The sequence below is a fragment of the Pristiophorus japonicus genome, chromosome 15 (genome assembly GCF_044704955.1).
Source record: "Pristiophorus japonicus isolate sPriJap1 chromosome 15, sPriJap1.hap1, whole genome shotgun sequence".
Taxonomy (NCBI): domain Eukaryota; kingdom Metazoa; phylum Chordata; class Chondrichthyes; family Pristiophoridae; genus Pristiophorus; species Pristiophorus japonicus.
In genome coordinates, this window is record NC_091991.1 from 64,631,182 (window position 1) to 64,648,238 (window position 17,057).

Here is a 17,057-nt window from a genome sequence, read left to right on the forward strand (position 1 = left end):
AAGTTAAACTTTTTTGATTTATGGGTAAAGTCCCTCTATTTTTACATCCCCAGGGAAATGCATCAACTACCGAAGACATGGTAGGTGAACGACTTACTCCCAAGATCTCTGACAGAGCCACGCTGAGATGGCTGCCAGCCTGTGCAGGACAGTAGCCTAGAAACAACTCCTCTCTAATTCCCCATGTCCAGTGTATAAGCATCTGGGCCCCATTTAGGCCACGATTTCGCCAGCCGTGGCGAGTCCGGTGCGGCCAAAGTAGACAGCGGCCTCAAACCCTGCTCCCATCTTCATCCCGCCTCCTCCAAGTAATTTTGCTGTTAATGGGGCTGGTTAAGCCCACCCTGCGAGGTTCCCAGCCAATTAAAAGGAAGCGGATCTGAAGACGTCATCTGATGACGTGTCATCAGCTGGTTTCCTTAACGGGACCATATCCAGATTGATGTTGACAGTTATGCTGTCAGTGTTCTGCAGCACTGAGGTGCTGCAAACACTGACGAGTACTGCAAAGGTGCATGGCTGCACCCAGGCTCTCCCATTACTCCCTCCATATGCTTATAGAGAGTCACAGCACGCAGGGAGTTTCCTTTCCCTTCCAATGGGCAGAAGAGACCTCCTCAGGAGATCAACATAGCCTGGTTGCAAATTGCACAGGAGGGCACAAGCAGGGATGTCATCAGGAGGACCAAGCTGCAGTGGAACAAACCTTTCAATGATCTCAGTAGATCACGAAACGTTGCTGCAAAGCCACACTCAACCTCATCTTCCTGTACCACATCATCACATCCCCATCACTCTGCCTTCCCTACGCTACTCCTGCACATCCTTACTCACACCAACTTACCTTGCCCCTCCACCTATCCTCCTCTATTTATATATATTATCACTTCCCCATCTCACTAGCCACCCATCACACTCGCCCTCATTCTTGTCTAATCATTCAAACTAACAACACACAAGGGTAGACACTTGGGTGCTATAACGAATGTTTGTGTAACGTTTCTGTTAACGTGTTGTCAAGCATTGAAATATTTTTTTTAAATCAATGTGCCTTCTTGGACAGATTTGTGCACACCTTTGAAAATGTCTTAGTGAGTCCCAGTGAATGGTAAGACATAATGTCCCGTCCCATTCCCTCCCCCCCCCCCCCCAATGGTGATGAGTGTGAAAGGAATGGCTTGGACATTGTAAGGATGCTTTATGGTGCTGGTATGCAGTGGTGCCAACCTGGTGTATCGTGTGGCAGTCAGGGTGTACAGTGTTAAGTGAAGCAAATCTGGGCATGGTGGGGCCATCGCTAGCATCCCAGGCAGCAACGTGCACTGGTGATGATGCCCTGTGTCCAGTGCAGCACCAGTTGATTGCGGAGAAGGTTGGTGTAGATGTTGGTGCTGTTGGTGTGCCCAGTGATGCTGGTGTTGGGGCTGATCGTGTTGGGAATCTGAGGGCCAGGGCGAGATTTCTTTTCAAGGGCACCAATGCTGATGGAATAGATGGCAGGGGAGATTGAGATGACAGAAATGATCTGTCAATGGTGAGAGAGATTGGTCCAATGAGGTCACACTAGATAGAGAGTTTGCTCCAAACACGTGCTTGCTGCATAAAAGATCAATTTGTCTTCTAAATGCAGTAAGCAACTGTTTCTAACCTTGGAAAGTGAAGACCTATGAAATGGAAGCTTTCATAGACCATTTACAGCTGTCAGGTTAGTGAATCATTCCATGCTGACACAATACCTGACCTACTTACCTGACATGATACCTGCGCTCTGGGAAACTCATTAAAAATCTAGTAAAAAGGTAAATACATGATAAAATCCTGGTTTACTACCTTTTAACAAGCTTTTAACTATCTAAATTGGCTGACCCGCTGCTTGGTGTCAGGTCTGCTAAGGAATGACAGACCCGATACTTGGGAAATTAACAAGCAGGCGGGTTTATAGTGGATACCGACCCACTGTCAATCTTTTTGATTTTGACAGCGGACCTTCCTCCAAACCTGTACTCTGAACGCCGGCAAAATTCCAGTCTCAGTGTCTCCCCAATCCTGAAATCAGGAACTCTGATGTCCTGCAAGTGTGTCATCATTGGGCTAACACAGAAGTGGAATTTTGATAATGGCACTCCGCTACATGGCCGCCGCTTTCCAGTGTTAAGAAGCCTTAAGGAAAGGGGCAATTTCGGCCCCCCATCTCCTAATCTTTATCTTGATGGTTGTGTTGGCATTAAATGGCAGCAAAGCATGGAAAATCCACTTGAAATTTGTTTTTCCAGTGAGCCTCAGTGAATTATTGGCAAGTCTACAGAAAGCATCGAATGTGATTTTCATGCACATTAGCCACTCTGTTTGTGAGACTAGAAGCTAGAGATGGGTGAGCGAGAGACAGAGAGGTAGTGGGAGACTGGGTTAGATAGAGAGGCATGCAGGATACTGGCACTGCAAAAGGAGAATTTTGTATTATAATGAAAGTTTTTAAACAGGATTGCAATAGAAATTTGAATTTAGTGCAGGTAGGGATAGAACCACAGAACCTTCGAGCAAAGTAGGTAACCATTCATCCCAATACGTCTGTGCCAGCTCTTCGCTAGAGCAATCCAAAATTAATCCCACTGCCCTGCTCTTGTCCGATAGCCCTGCATTTTTCTCAGCTTCAAATATTTATCCACTTTTCCCTTAAAAGATGTAACGGTCTTTGCCTCAACTACTCCTTGTGGCAGAGGTTCTATGCTCCAACAACTCAATTCAAAAATATGTTTTTCCTAACATCGCTCTTCGTATTAAATTGATGACGGCTCCTAATTACAGACATGCTAACCAGAAAAAAGTGTCTTTCCTTATTCACTCTCTAACTCAACATTTAACAAAAAAACTCTATTAAATGATTCTTAACCTTCTTTGCTCCAGTATAAATAATCCTGTTATCTCAAGTCTCTTCCGTAACCATTGTTTCCTATCCCTGCTCTCATCCTGCCTTACTGTTCAAAGTGTTTTTCAGCTGGAAAGTAAGTGTCATCTTTAATGTGGGTTGTTTTATATATAAGCCCATGTTGTAATTTGCTGTAATAGTCAAAATATATACCATAATATTACTGAGATCACTAAACAGTCTTGCAATACAGTATTTGTTAATTTTTTGTGGTCAAGGTGAGGTTCAGTGCTTATATATGAATCATTTTTCCTATTTGGGCAGCAAGTGTCAACATTAAGTACTCCAAAGTCAATAGCCAAAAGAAATGTGGCCCAACAGCATGTCTTGAAATCTAAAAAAATATTAAATCTCAGAAAAGTACCTCTTTATACACCAGTCATCACCATTCCTTATCTTCTCTGATGGAGAATACCAATTTAATGCCAAGAACAAAAATGCCTTGAAATCCCGGCCACTCCGGGTCTGTACGAACCCAGGAAGGCATCACAAAAGCCGGTTTTCGGCACGCAATGCGCATGCGCCGAAAACCGGCTTTTCCGATCTGTCAAGTTTCTGGCTTGACAGATCGCACACATCTCGGGAGAAGGACATTCCCACGGCAGAGATTGGGCTATTTGCCCATCTCTTGCCCTGCGAATGTCCTTAAAACTGTTGCGCCTGGTAAAAGCAGGCGCATAGCCTACTTTTACCAGCATAAGAGTTTTAAAACATACAAAAACATATAAAAATAAAATTTTAAAAACACATTTTAATGTTAAAAACCCTGTCCACTAAGGCAAGTTTATTTTAAACCATAATTAAAACTTTTTTAAAAAATCAGCAAATATTTTTTTTCAAAAAACATTTCTATCAACTTTAATTTCTATAATGTATTTATGTGTGGTATTTTTTTTTATGTAGTGTTTCGGTGTTTGGGGGTGTTGCTCATTCATAGTAATAGGAATTTCGGACTTACGAAACTCCTACTACTAGGAATGAGAAAATACTTTACCATGATTGGGTGTCCAGGCCCATGTGACTCCTGCGAATATCCCAACATGAACGCGCCGTTGCTCAAGAGGAGGAGGCCGGAGGACCGGGATCTCTGGTGGGCGCAGCAGGAAAAGGTAGGTGCGGATCTTTTTAGCCATTTTCTGGCGAGCGCCCGTGGGAAGCAGAGGACCAGGATTTCAGGGCCAATAGGCAAGTTACTCAGGAATATCTAAGAGGGGAAATAATTCATGCTGGAAAATTATTATTTCTAATTTTTAAAATTATGTAAAATTAGGAGTTCAAGACTGTACTCTGCTGTCTGAGTTTTCATAGTTTAAGATTTAAACTTTTGCTCCAGTCTTCGAACTTATTCCCAACTATTGATTATTCTTATTTTTGCAAGTTTTTCTTTTTTTTGGAGTGACTGATATCAAAATAGATTACATTTTTAAACAAACATAAGTGTTTGCCCTAATGAGTGGCATTTGCTTAGTATACTTATACACTGCAATGAATAAATTAGATAGCCGGTTCACATCCCTTCTATGCTAGGCTGAATGATGCCCTAGAGCTTACCACTATCGATGGAAATGCTTGGACAGCAACACATTACAAAGAATCAGTGCCTGTGGACCACTCATTCATATCCCTTGGCTTTAACGAACTGTTAATTAAAAATATTTCTGTAGAACTGTATATTTTGGGTATTTCCCTACAAAATACTGCTAATATTAACAGAATATAAAACAGCACATCATTTTTGTCAACACTGACAAATTATACATTCAGGATTGAAAAGTGAGAAAGCACATTCAATAATCAGACTTTTACAAACTTGATACATAAATCTTACCTCTATGTTACTGTTCAACACACCACAGGCATCTGCAAAGTCAGGGTGCTTTGTATTGATGTATGCAAGCTCAATAGCGACCAAATTGTGGACCTAGAAGTGATTAATTAAAAAAAACCTTTAAATAGCAATGGTTCAGATGAATAAGCCAGATGGCATCAGTCAAACCAAGCCCAGGTTAATTCTACTGTTTGCATGTATATTTGGAGCTAAATAATCTTTAACGCCATTCATATTCTCCCATAGGCTTCAACATCTCCACTTACCCAATTATATCAAAAACATCATTTATATCAAAATTTTAAAGATTTACAAAAAGGAAATCCTCAGTCACACAAGCAATGTGATATATAGTTGGATAGCATACTTGCTAGCAACAGTTAGTACCCAATATAAATACACACACATATGCACAAGGTACAAGCCAATAAACTAATGTTGGCATCTATACTAAACTTTAAAGCTCCAATATGGTAATACAGAATCACAGAAGTTTACAACACACAAAAGAGGTCATTCAGCTAATCGTGTCGATGTTGGCTCTTTGCTAGAGCAGTCCAAAACTAATCCCATTTATCCAATTTTTCCTTAAAAGATGCAATGATCTCTGTTGCAATTGCTCCCTATAGCTAATATCGCTGTGGGAGCACCATCAGCATAGGGACTGCAGCGGTTCAAGGAGGGAGCCCATTGCCACCTTATCAAGGCAACTAGGAATGGGCAATAAATCAAAATCATTTATAATTTTAAAACCTTGATATCCTCTCTGCTCCAATGGAAATATTTGTTTGGGCCTCAATTTTCCCCTTTATCTGCGCCGTTTCTTTGGCGGCGCTGCGTTTTTTGGCGTAAGTTAAAATCTTCAAGTTTCCCCAAAGTTTCTGCGCCAGCTTAACTCAGCTAGTTACGATTTTTTTAGGTTAGGATTTTTTGGCGTCATGGGGGCATAAATCTGATGTCTGCGCCAGTTTTTCACATTTAAGCAAGTTTGGCCAACTTACATTTTTCCTAGGACGGCGTAGGTGACCACTCCCAAAAATCCTTCTGGGCACAAGAAAAACCAGCACACATTAAAAAAATCGGCGTAGAAAGACACCATTGTTTTTATGTGAAGTTTTAGAGGGAGTCAAGACAAAGAATATGTATCATGAAGCTTAATTTTTTTAAACTCAAAATGGAGAAAATGGAAGTCTAATGCAATTCTTTAATTTTTGATTTTTTTCAAAGTACCACGCCATCACCGAATGTCTCCTCACCAGGCTCGAGTGTCGGAGCATCGGCCGGCAGAATTGCTCCCTCGCCCGGACACAGAGGCTCGGCTTCAAAAGAAGCCCGGGGGAGGTGGGGGGTTGCAAGCCGAACTGAAGGGATGAGAACGCTTACACTGTACAGCAGCTTCAAAAGAAGCCCGGGGAGGGAGGGGGGGATGTTTGCCGAGCCCGTGTCCGGGCGAGGGAGTGATTCTGCCGGCCGACCCTCGAGCCTAGTCGGTGGTGGGGTGGAACTTTGAAAAAAATCTAAAATTGAAGAATTGCATTAGACTTCATTGCCCCAAAAGTCCTCATTGAATGCCTAACTTCCCGTTCTAAGCAAGCCTATTGCGCATGCGCAGACCAGGGTGTAGTCCATACTAGTGTGTCGAACTTCAGGAGAGAGAGAGGAGAGAAGCTTTGACTCCTTCTCCTGCTGTTTTGGGCTTCTTGCAAAGCTACAATTTAATTATGGGGGCAATATTGACAATGCCATACCTCGTGCAAGCCTTCTGCATGATGGTGCTGCGGTGGAGACTATTGATTCAACATCATCGCATGAGGAACCTCAGAGCACGTAGGATGATGGGCAGGAGGCCTTACCCACATTGGGTATATCGAGACAGGCATTCATACTTGCACCTGAGTGATGCAGACTGTGTGAGAAGGCTGCGTTTCTGCAAAGAAGTTGTAACTGAGATCTGTGAGTTAGTAAAAGCAGACCTGTAACCTAGAAGCGTCAGGAGGACTGCTTTGTCAGTTGAAGTGAAGGTTACAACTGCACATTCATTTTATGCATCTGGATCATTCCAGGCCACAACTGGGGATGTGTGCACCATTTCTCAACATGTAACACATACCTGCATTCGGCAGGTGACTGCTGCACTATATGACCAGAGGAATGACTACATAAAGTTCTCCATGACCGCCCAGGCAATGCATTGCAGGGCTGTGGGCTTCTCCAGGATTGCTGGCTTCCCAAAGGTACAGGGCTGCATTGACTGTACCCCCATCGCCTTGCGAGCACCTTTGGAGGATTCCGAGATGTACAGGAACAGAAAAGGCTTCCACGCCATGAATGTGCAGTTCGTGTGTGACGACATGCATCGCATCATGTCAGCCTGGGAGCACCCATGATGCTTTCATCCTACGCGAGAGCGCTACATCTGCCATGTAGCCAGAAGGGCAGAGCTGTTCGCTGGGAGACAAAGGGTATGGCCTCGCTACGTGGCTCATGATGCCCCTACGCATAATCCGGACGGAATCAGACCGCGAATACAACATGTCGTACATTGTGACGTGCAGCATAACAGAGAGAACCATTGGCATCTTAAAATAGCGATTCCGATGCTTGGACCATTCCGGAGGCTACTTGCAATAACTCCCGAGATTGTCGGTCAGTTCACTGTTGTGTGCTGCATGACGTAGCCATCATGTGGCAGCAGCAGCTGGTAGTAGAAGACCCACCTGAGGTCAGAGTGGCTGATGATGAGGAGGAAGATGCAGATGACGACAAGGAGGAGGACAAGGAAGCCATGCAACCACCTGAATCCGGAGCATGACGGTGGAGGAGGGCGGGCGGTCATGCCCCTTTAACAATTGCTCGAGCCTTGCGCCAGCAGCTCATCCGTGAACGCTTTTCTGCCTGAAGGCTCAGTGGCAACTATTCCAAATGGACCATGTTTACTGTTTGAACCTGTTTCGTAATGCTGTGTTGTGTTAATGGAACAAGTAGTGGAAATGATTCTTCTTTACTTCAAAAAATTGTGTTAATAATGGAACAAATAATGGAAATGATTCAGTTATAATTTAATATATATTTTCTTCAAAAGTTTAACACTTGTTTGTACTTAACGTAAATAAAAATATTCTTGCATCAAACTTTAAAGTTTTCAGTTAAGGTCACTTACAAACTTTAAGATCACTTACAAACTTTTAAACTTGTAAATTGACATAATTTACAAAAAACTTTTAATTTGAGAACAGTTACAACAGTAACAACAATAACAACAACAGCAAAGAAAGGCTGCACCCAGCTCTCCTTCACCTTATTCTAAGACCGCCCGTTGCGCTTGGTCTTGTTGACTCGACCCCTGCCCACAGGTGGTGGCACAGCGTTTCTCGGGTTAGTACCAAGCTTATTCTTTCGAGCATCTCGGGTAATGCGCACTTCTTGATGGGGGGGGGGGCGTGGACAGGCGGTAATGTGGAAAGCCCGGCTTGACCCTTTTCAGAGGCTGGTCTGGGGATTGGAGTGGGAGTGGCAGTTGATTCTGTCAATGGCCACGGGGTCTGGGCGTGTTCCCTTATTGCAGCAGCTAACTCCGACATTCCCTCCCTCATGTGCCCTAACAGTGTCTCAAATACCTGCAACATTCCCTCCTTCACGTTCGCCGACAGTATATTAGCTACCTGCGACATTCCCTCCCTCATGTGCCCAGTGTTCCCATTTCTCGTGAGAATGTTGTTACTTCTCCCGACAGTCCCGATACCTCATCACCCACCCCACTAAAGGTGTCCAGGAGTGATCGTGTAAGGTCAATGCTCTCCACGTTCATTGCCATCATCTGAACCACATCTGTTAGCTGTCGAGCTCTCCTTTCCCCTCCTCAACCTGGGTGTGGCTCGCTGCACCCCACTGGAATCCCCAGCCTCGGGCTGTGAGAAACCATGGAACGTCACAACACACGTACCACTCAGGAAAGGGCATGGCACCTTAATGGGTGCCACCTGCACCTCCTCCAAAGTGAGTACAAGAGTGGGGGCTTCATCCATCCCCTCCCCGTGCCCCTCATCCTCATGCTCCTAGATTGGAAGATGTTCTCCTCTTCAGGCTCGTCCGCGTCTGAATCTACTGCTGCATCGGCTTCAGGCTAGTCAGGATTGGCCTCAAGTTCTGCAAAATATACCGGAACAGACAGAGCAGCAGAGGAGGGGGCAGGGTGGCATCGGTTGGCACACACAGCGCAGGCAGCAGGTTCATTTGAAGGACCACGATGAATGATAGCACATTGAATCAACCGATGCGTAGGTGATGGAGACATCCCCATGAACCGAAGCTTGGCTAGCCCACGCAGTACTTAACATTTAGCAAAGCCAGACTGTGGAATTTGCAGGACTTGCCCTCTCCATCGAGTGTGGGCCCAGCTTTTGCAGTGGTGGTTGCTTTTCTCCAGACAGGATCCATCAAAGCAGCGACCCTCTCTTCCATGGGTGTCAGTGGGTGCAGATTTGCCGGGCCTCCTCCTGTTCAAGTTCTTTCCCTTTTGTTGTGTGCCACCTTCCTCTGCAAAGATGAAAATATAACTTTTTAGAGAGGGTGTCTTTCTGCTGGGTGGGACATATACAGTAGGTCACATTTACAATTGCAATTCCAATGAATAAATGAAAATATTACTTACACTAACTACTTGACCAAAGTCCTGCCACTTCTCTTTGCACTGGCCTCGGGGTGGTCACCATTGCACAGTAATCTCCTGCAAGTTCCAGCTTTTCTTTATTTCTTTTGGTGAAACTTTTGTGTGACCTCTGCTGGTGTCCATCTCGTGCCATCTGGCCTCAATTACAGTAACCAGTGCCTCCACTTCATCCTGTGAGAAATTCTTGGTCCTTGAGCTGCGTTGCATATTGTACTGCAGCTCTGATTTTTCAACTCAGAATTAAAGTTCTCGCACACAACTAGCTCTTTAAAAATGGCCAAATGCAGACCAGAAGCTGTACTGGGCACGTGCGTCCAGAGCAGTCACGTAAAAAAAAGTCACTTTTTTTTTAGCGCATGCGCAGGGGGCGGGGGGCATCGTTTTCTCGGTGCAGACATTAGACTCCACTCCCCGAAGCTAACGGACAGGCTGCGTGGCACCAATTTATAAAAATAAAATGGGGAAACTTGCAAGTTATTTTTTTGGAGTAGTCGGGGCCAAAGAAAACGGGTGTAACTCTTGCAATACGCCAAAAAATGGCATTGTGGAAAATTGAGCCCAGTATTTCATAACTATAGTTTTCATTCCTAATATCATCCTAGTAGATTTCCACTATATGATCTCTGTAACTTTAATATACTTTCGATAACGGAGTGCCAAAAAACTGCATGCAGTAAATCTAACTGCCCTAATCTGCCCTGTGCAAATTTATAATTTCCTCTTTGCACTTGTATTCTATGCTCCCATTTAAAAAACCTAGTGTACATTAAATTATATCTGGCACCTGATCTATATCCGCTAACCTGCCTGTACCCTCCTGAAGTCTTTTACAAAGCTCCCCGATGTTTGCCAAACCACCTACTTGTCAGCAAAGTTGGATATTGTGCTCTCTATGCCCAGAACCAAAACATCTATACATATCAAAAACAAAAGTGGATCCAGCAATGATCTCTGGGGTACACCATTTCCAATTCTTCTTCAATCTAAACACCCATGAATCTTAACCCTTGGTTTCTTGTCCGTTCACCAACTTTCTATCCATCCTGCTACACTTCCTCTTATAACACAAGCCTGAATTTTTGTAACAAACCTCCTCTGATACACCTCATCAATTGCCTTCTAAAGTTCCATATACACATCTACTGCTTTCCCTTTACCTATCTAAATTAGCCAGTTCTTCAAAAAAAAAACCTCTCAAATTTGTCAAACATAAATTGTCTTCAACAATTCCGTGCTGACTGTCCTTGATTATTCATGTAAAGTTTTCTATAACTTTTCATCCCTGGCTTTGGATGTTCATCATGTTTCATTCGGATTCTAAAGTTTTCCCTTACTTGCCCAGCAAACTCAAAGGCTCTGTCACAGTTCAATTGCTCATCAACGTGGGTCCACAGTACAAAACCACTCGAATACTGAAAACTTCCCCCTTACAAGCCTTGATTGGTACTAAAAATGTTAATGTAATTTAGAAGATAAGAAATAGGAGCGGGAGTAGGCCATACGGCCACTTGAGCCTGCTCCGCCATTTAATACGATCATGGCTGATCCGATCGTGGACTCAGGTTCACTTCCCTGCCCGCTCCCCATAACCCCTTATTCCCTTATCAGTTAAGAAAATGTTTTATCTCGGTCTTAAATAAATGTTAATATAATTTATAGTGCTTATTATGAATCATAGAATGAATCATAGAATCATGGAATGGTTACAGAACAGAAGGAAGCCATTCGGTCTGTCGAGTCCGTGCCGACTTTCTGCAAGAGCACTTCAGCTAGTTCCACTCCCCCTGCCCTTTCTCCGTATACCTGCAATTTTATTTCCACTGTTACTTATCCAATTTGAAAGCCGCGATTGAATCTGCCTCCATAACCCTCTCACGCAGTGCATTCCAGATCCTAACCACTCGCTGCTTAAAAAAGTTTTTCTCCATGTCGCCTTTGGTTCTTCTACCAATGACCTTAAATCTGTGTGCTCTGGTTCTCGACCCTTCCACCACTGGGAACAGTTTCTCTCCATCTACTCTGTCTAGACCTCTCATGATTTTGAACACCTCTATCCAATCTCCTCTCAAACATCTCTGCTCTAAGGAGAACAAGCCCAGCTTCTCCAGTCTATCCAAGTAACTGGAGTCCCTCATCCCTGGAATCTTTTCTGCACCCTCTCTAAGGCCTTCATATTCTTCCTAAAGTGCAGTGCCCAGAATTGGACACTAAACTCCAGTTGAGGCCAAACCAGTGTTTTCTAAGGGTTCATCATAACTTCCTAGCTTTTGTACTCTATGCTTCTATTTATGAAGCCCAGGATCCCATATGTGCTTTTAACCGCTTTCTCAACCTGCCTTGCCACCTTCAACGATTTGTGCACATATACCCCCAGGTCTCTCGGTTCATGCATCCCCTTTACAATTGTACCCTTAAGTTTATATTGCCTCTTCTCATTCTTCTTACCAAAATTGTATCACTTCACACTTTTCTGCATCAAATTTAATCTGCCACATGTCTGCCCATTCCACCAGCCTGTCTATATCTTCTTGAAGTCTATCAGTATACTTCCAAGTTTTGTATCATCTGCAAATTTTGAAATTGTGCCCTGTACACCCAAGTCCAAGTCATTAATATACAACAAGAAAAGCAGTGGTCCTAGTACCGATCCCTGGGGAACAATGATAAATAGGAAACTTAGTAGAACACAAACAGTCATTCTTATTTGAGCATCTATAGATTATTTCGCTTGTAATAGTTTTATTCCTGTTTAAGGCTTTTTCAACGATGGCAAATTCCCTACTACATTCATAACAGTACTAAGTTTTCTAAAAGTCAAAAATTCACAACAGCTTTGCTAAGAAAGTCTGTGCAATTTCTTTTCAAAACATATTTGAAATACTGAAAAATTATTTTACACTGTCCAATTAACAACTTTCGCAGCTAATTCCTCTTTCTCGGAGGTTTTTTTTGTCCTTCATTGCCACTACAATGTGCCAGATTCCTTTTGGGAAGCCAACTCTAACTTCGCCCACACAATGAGATAGATCCATAAAAGCATGTAAAATTACATTCTATGATTTTCCCCTCCTTTCCTGTAAGAAAGCGCCTGGCCGTGACATAACATTTCCTCATGATGGATTGTCCAAGATCAGTAACTTTTATTGTGGGCAAACCTACCTCCTTACTGAACCACCATGCTGCTCCCACCTCCCACCTCCCACCTCCCTAGGGCTGGACAATTTCTGCAGATCCTTAGATGACTCATACTCCCTACAATGAATTTCCCTTTGATATTCAAGGCATACTGGAAGATTTTCAACTAGATACAAGTACTGTGATATTACAGATTAAATGAAGAAGAAAAAATTAACAATGTTAACAATGAGCAAAAGTGATGAGAACATCTTTAATACAATGAAAAGATTGATCATCATCATGAAGGAGCGAGAACTCATGTTCAATCATTTACATTGAGCCTTCCTCTAGTACAAATCTGTATGCAGATGTCATGATGCATGTTGTAGCAGCTTACCATATCATTAGTAACAGGTAATCTCTTACGCAACAGTGACGTCACAACCTCTACTATGGCATCATGGAGTTTTGGAAAACGGAGCAATTCCTAAAGAAGGAACACAAAATATAGCATCACAAGTCCAATATTCATTCAGTTTGAATACAGGAGCATTCATCATTCACATAAAATAATGCCCAAATATCAGTTCTGCTGTACAGATCAACTGGGTCTGGGACAGTACAAATATCCAAAACCACTCATATCCAATGAAGTTTTTCAGTTCTAAGGTGATGAAAAACACATCATGCCGGAGTCGCAACAAATGGATGGGTATATTTAGTGTTGATAATTTTGCTACATTGTTTTTTTTAATAAAATATACCATTTCACAACAAAGTCCCCTGAAGTGACATTCAGGTAATCAGTAAATGACACCAAAAGGAACACTCAAGTCAGTTCCTCCCAAGAATATCTTCAATAAACACTATATAAATAACAGTTGTGGCACAAGAGAACAATTGAGTGGCCTGTGTACCTGTGTACTGTATGTGCTGCAATGCTGTATAATCCTTTGCATTTCTTCATGGACCAGTTCGACACATCGTAAGCTGGGCTCTTCCAGACGTTTGATCTGTCGTTTCACCAACAGCTCAAAAGAGATTTCAGGAACAAAAAGTGCTGGACGTGGACCCTAAATAAAGAAAATCTAGTTAAACATTTCATCGCCCCCCCCCTCCACCCCCACAGATATAAATTTTATAAAGCTTAAGTTCTAAACAGAACATTAAAAATTATGCCTCAAATCTCCCTGCCGTGACAAATGTTTTATACAGAAGGAAGCTGACAGGATCAGAAGAGGTATCAATATACAATTACGTAATGTAGAAGGAGATTTTATGCAATTTAGATGAAGTATGAGGCACTGTATTCTTGTCAATGAATAGAGCAAATGTCAAGAGCACAAAAGCAGACAAACATATCGAGCATATAAATATGAAAGAATGAAGAAAAGCGAAACATACATTCCAAACCTGGGCCAGTAAAAACAATTATAAGGGAATGACAAGGGAAAGTTTTCCTTGTTGATGCTGAATGATAACTCTAAGTACCGAGTCCTGATTACTCACAGTGGCATTTCTAATTGCAGTGAGAATGTCAATAGTATTGAGTCCACCCAACGCATCGACTGATTCCAAAGTACGTCCGAATGTTTCATGAAAAATGTAGCAAATTCTCGCTCCACCACAACTAGAAAGAAAAAGAAATGTTGGTAATACGGCAGTTCTACCACCACCGAAAAATCTTTTGGAAATCAGACTACCTGTACGTAGAAAATTGTGTTCAATTGATTTTATATATATGTAGAAATAGTTGTTTTAATGAAAAAAACAGTCCGTATGCACTGTTCCTCAGGTCTCACATTTGTGATCATGGAAATCCATTCATGTCACACTGGCATTTAATTGGCTCAAATTGTATATTCACTAAAAAAAAGCAAAAAAAATCACAACTGAACCAAATGGAATGTGCCAATCAACACAACAGAAATGAAAAATACCAACCAGCAATTTAAAAAAAAAATTGTATCCTGGATTTTCCACAAAGTCAACTGCTTCTGAAAATAAGATTTGCAACATACTAGGTGACACAGAGAATGATTAAACTTACGTAAAAAATCAAATTTTTTGTGTGTCTAAAAACATGTTCTGTCAGAGGTATGTGCTTCTCTCAGGATAAGCTTTGAGTACATATTTTTCCGAAAACCATCATTGGCAGATGAAGAAACAACAACTGCAACTCCCAGCATGCCACAGAGAGAATGTGTGTACAGTGGAGAAAATTCCTATCATGCATCAGTACGATTGCAGCTAATCTTGCAGTAAGTATGGGGGCACAGAGGCGAGAACAGTTACTATGGGTTTGTTTTTACTAAGACTTGAAAACAAGGTAAAGCATGAATTCTGGAATTTTTTTTGAGATAAGTTTTCATAGCGAAACTATTTTAAGGGCTCATTTTTAGAAAGAGACAGAAAGACAGTACATTTTATCAGGTATTCCACACAATTCCAGCAGCTGTTTTAATCTGTGTCTAAGTCAAAACAACTTGCATTTGATAGAGGTCTTTACAATTATGAATGGGTTGGACAGGGTATATGTGGAGAGAATGTTTCCAGTTGAGAGAGAATCCAAAACTAGGGGCCATAAATACAAGATAGTTACTAATAAATCCAATATGGAAATAAGGAGAAATGTATTTACTCAGAGTGGTTAGAATGTGGAACTCGCTACCACAGGAAGTGGTTGAGGCAAATAGCTTAGATGCTTTCAAAAGGAAACTAAACACGAGGGAAAAGGGAATAGAAAGATATTCTGAAAGGCTGATGTGGGGTAGATGGAATGGGAGGAGACTCGTGTGGAGTATAAACACCAGCACAGACTCGTTGAGCCAAATGGCCGGTTTCTGTGCTGTATATTCTATGTAATAGTGCCTTTGAATTCAAAGCATGTCCCAAGGTGCTTCAGAGGCTTGAGGAAAACAACAATTGTTCATATAAACAGCTTTATTTAAGTAACCGTGGTATTTGTCAGAATTGGGAGATGCAATTTGGAGAACCACTCGGAGTGTGAGGATAATGGGCCCGAAATTCAGTACTGCTGGAAAGCTGGTGCTCCCCCTATCTTTTTGGGCCATTAGTGCCGGAATTTTTCCGTGGCTGAGCCACCCCATAATCAGCTCCAAAAGTGAACAAATGGGTTCCAGCTTTAATGAACCCTTTCAAAGTGGATTTTACAACGGTGTAGCTGTCTTAATTTGAGAGTCATCACCACTAAGAAATTCAGCATGCAGATACGGCTTTCAAACGAGCCAGCTGCTCCCTGGCCTTTTTAAAAGCCAGGGTTTGCAGCAAGGCCCTGAGGGGGGGGAAGGATGGCTGGTGTAAGAGGTGCAAGGAGAGCCAACAGGTTTACTGATATGGAACTGGAGACACTGATGGATGGTGTGGAGGACAGAAGAAGAATACTGTCTGTTGATGTGGGGAAACCTGGCAGACCGCCAGTAATGCATGGAGGGAGATTGCAGGGGAGGTGTCAGGAACCTCCATATATGTGAGGACATACCCTCCCAGGAGGGAGCTGGCCAGTCTGCACCCAGCCCTTCCAGGCCCAGAGGTGTTCCAGGGCATCCTAGAAGGACAGCTGCAGGTCCCTGACAACAACCACAGCAGACTTCCCGGACCCATGATGCAGCCACAGGGATGACAGTTAGACATAGTGTTAGGGTAGTCATGCGTAACAGGTGTTATAGTGAGATGCACAGGGGTAAAACATTATTACAGTATTATTTCATCGTTATGTTTTTGCAGTGATTTGGATAATTTGATAAATCTTTATTTTTGGCATTTATATCTGGCCAGGTGTTTCATTTGGGAGTGGGCAATTCTGCATTAAGGCACTCAATACGATGGCCATTGAAAGTGGAAGCTGAATGGTCATGTGTGGATGAGATTATCTGAAACGAGCAGCTGAGTCGCAGCTACATCTCCCTCCCAGGGTTGTGATGGGTTGACGCCTCCTATCTCTGGGGCGACGAAGATCCTCCTCCTCCTCCTGCGCTTCCTCCTCCTCCTCCTCAGGTAGTACTGCTGGCTCTACCTCCAGCGGCTGTCCCCTCATGATAACCAGGTTGTGCAGCATGCAGCAGACCATGACGATTATGGAGACCCGTTGAGGAGAGTACTGTACAAGGTGCCACCAGAGTGGTGCAGACACGGAACCTCTGCTTAAGGATGCCTATGCACAGCTCGATGATGTACCTGGTGGCACAATGAGCGTCATTGTATGCATGCTCTGGCACTGTCCTGGGGTTCCGCAGTGGAGTGAGCAGTCAAGTGGACAGGGGATATCCCTTGTCCCCAAGCAGCCAACCACAATCCTGATTCGGGCCGGTTAAAACGGCAGGCACACTGGTCTGGCGCAGAATTAACTAATCATGGCTGCTGCCTCCCTTGCCCGCTGCCTCTCTGCATGGTGCTGACGACAACACCTTCTCCTGCGTGCCATCCTGTTTCTGACCAGGTATCGCCCTCACAACACTCCTCCCATCCTCAGGGTGAACCCTGTCAAGCAGGTCTCT

General features: G+C 43.1%; 1 protein-coding gene across 4 annotated transcripts in view; it reads right to left on the reverse strand.

Moving 5' to 3' along the window:
* LOC139280818 (dynamin-1-like protein) overlaps positions 1-17,057 on the reverse strand; it is a 68,977-nt gene that overhangs the window by 9,191 nt on the left and 42,729 nt on the right. For all 4 annotated transcript variants that reach the window (XM_070900541.1, XM_070900539.1, XM_070900538.1 and 1 more), the window contains 4 exons: positions 14,050-14,170; positions 13,458-13,613; positions 12,938-13,027; positions 4,755-4,847 (listed from right to left, as the gene is read on the reverse strand). In XM_070900541.1, coding sequence (XP_070756642.1) covers positions 4,755-4,847; positions 12,938-13,027; positions 13,458-13,613; positions 14,050-14,170 — 460 coding nt within the window. The remainder of the gene's footprint in view (positions 1-4,754; positions 4,848-12,937; positions 13,028-13,457; positions 13,614-14,049; positions 14,171-17,057) is intronic.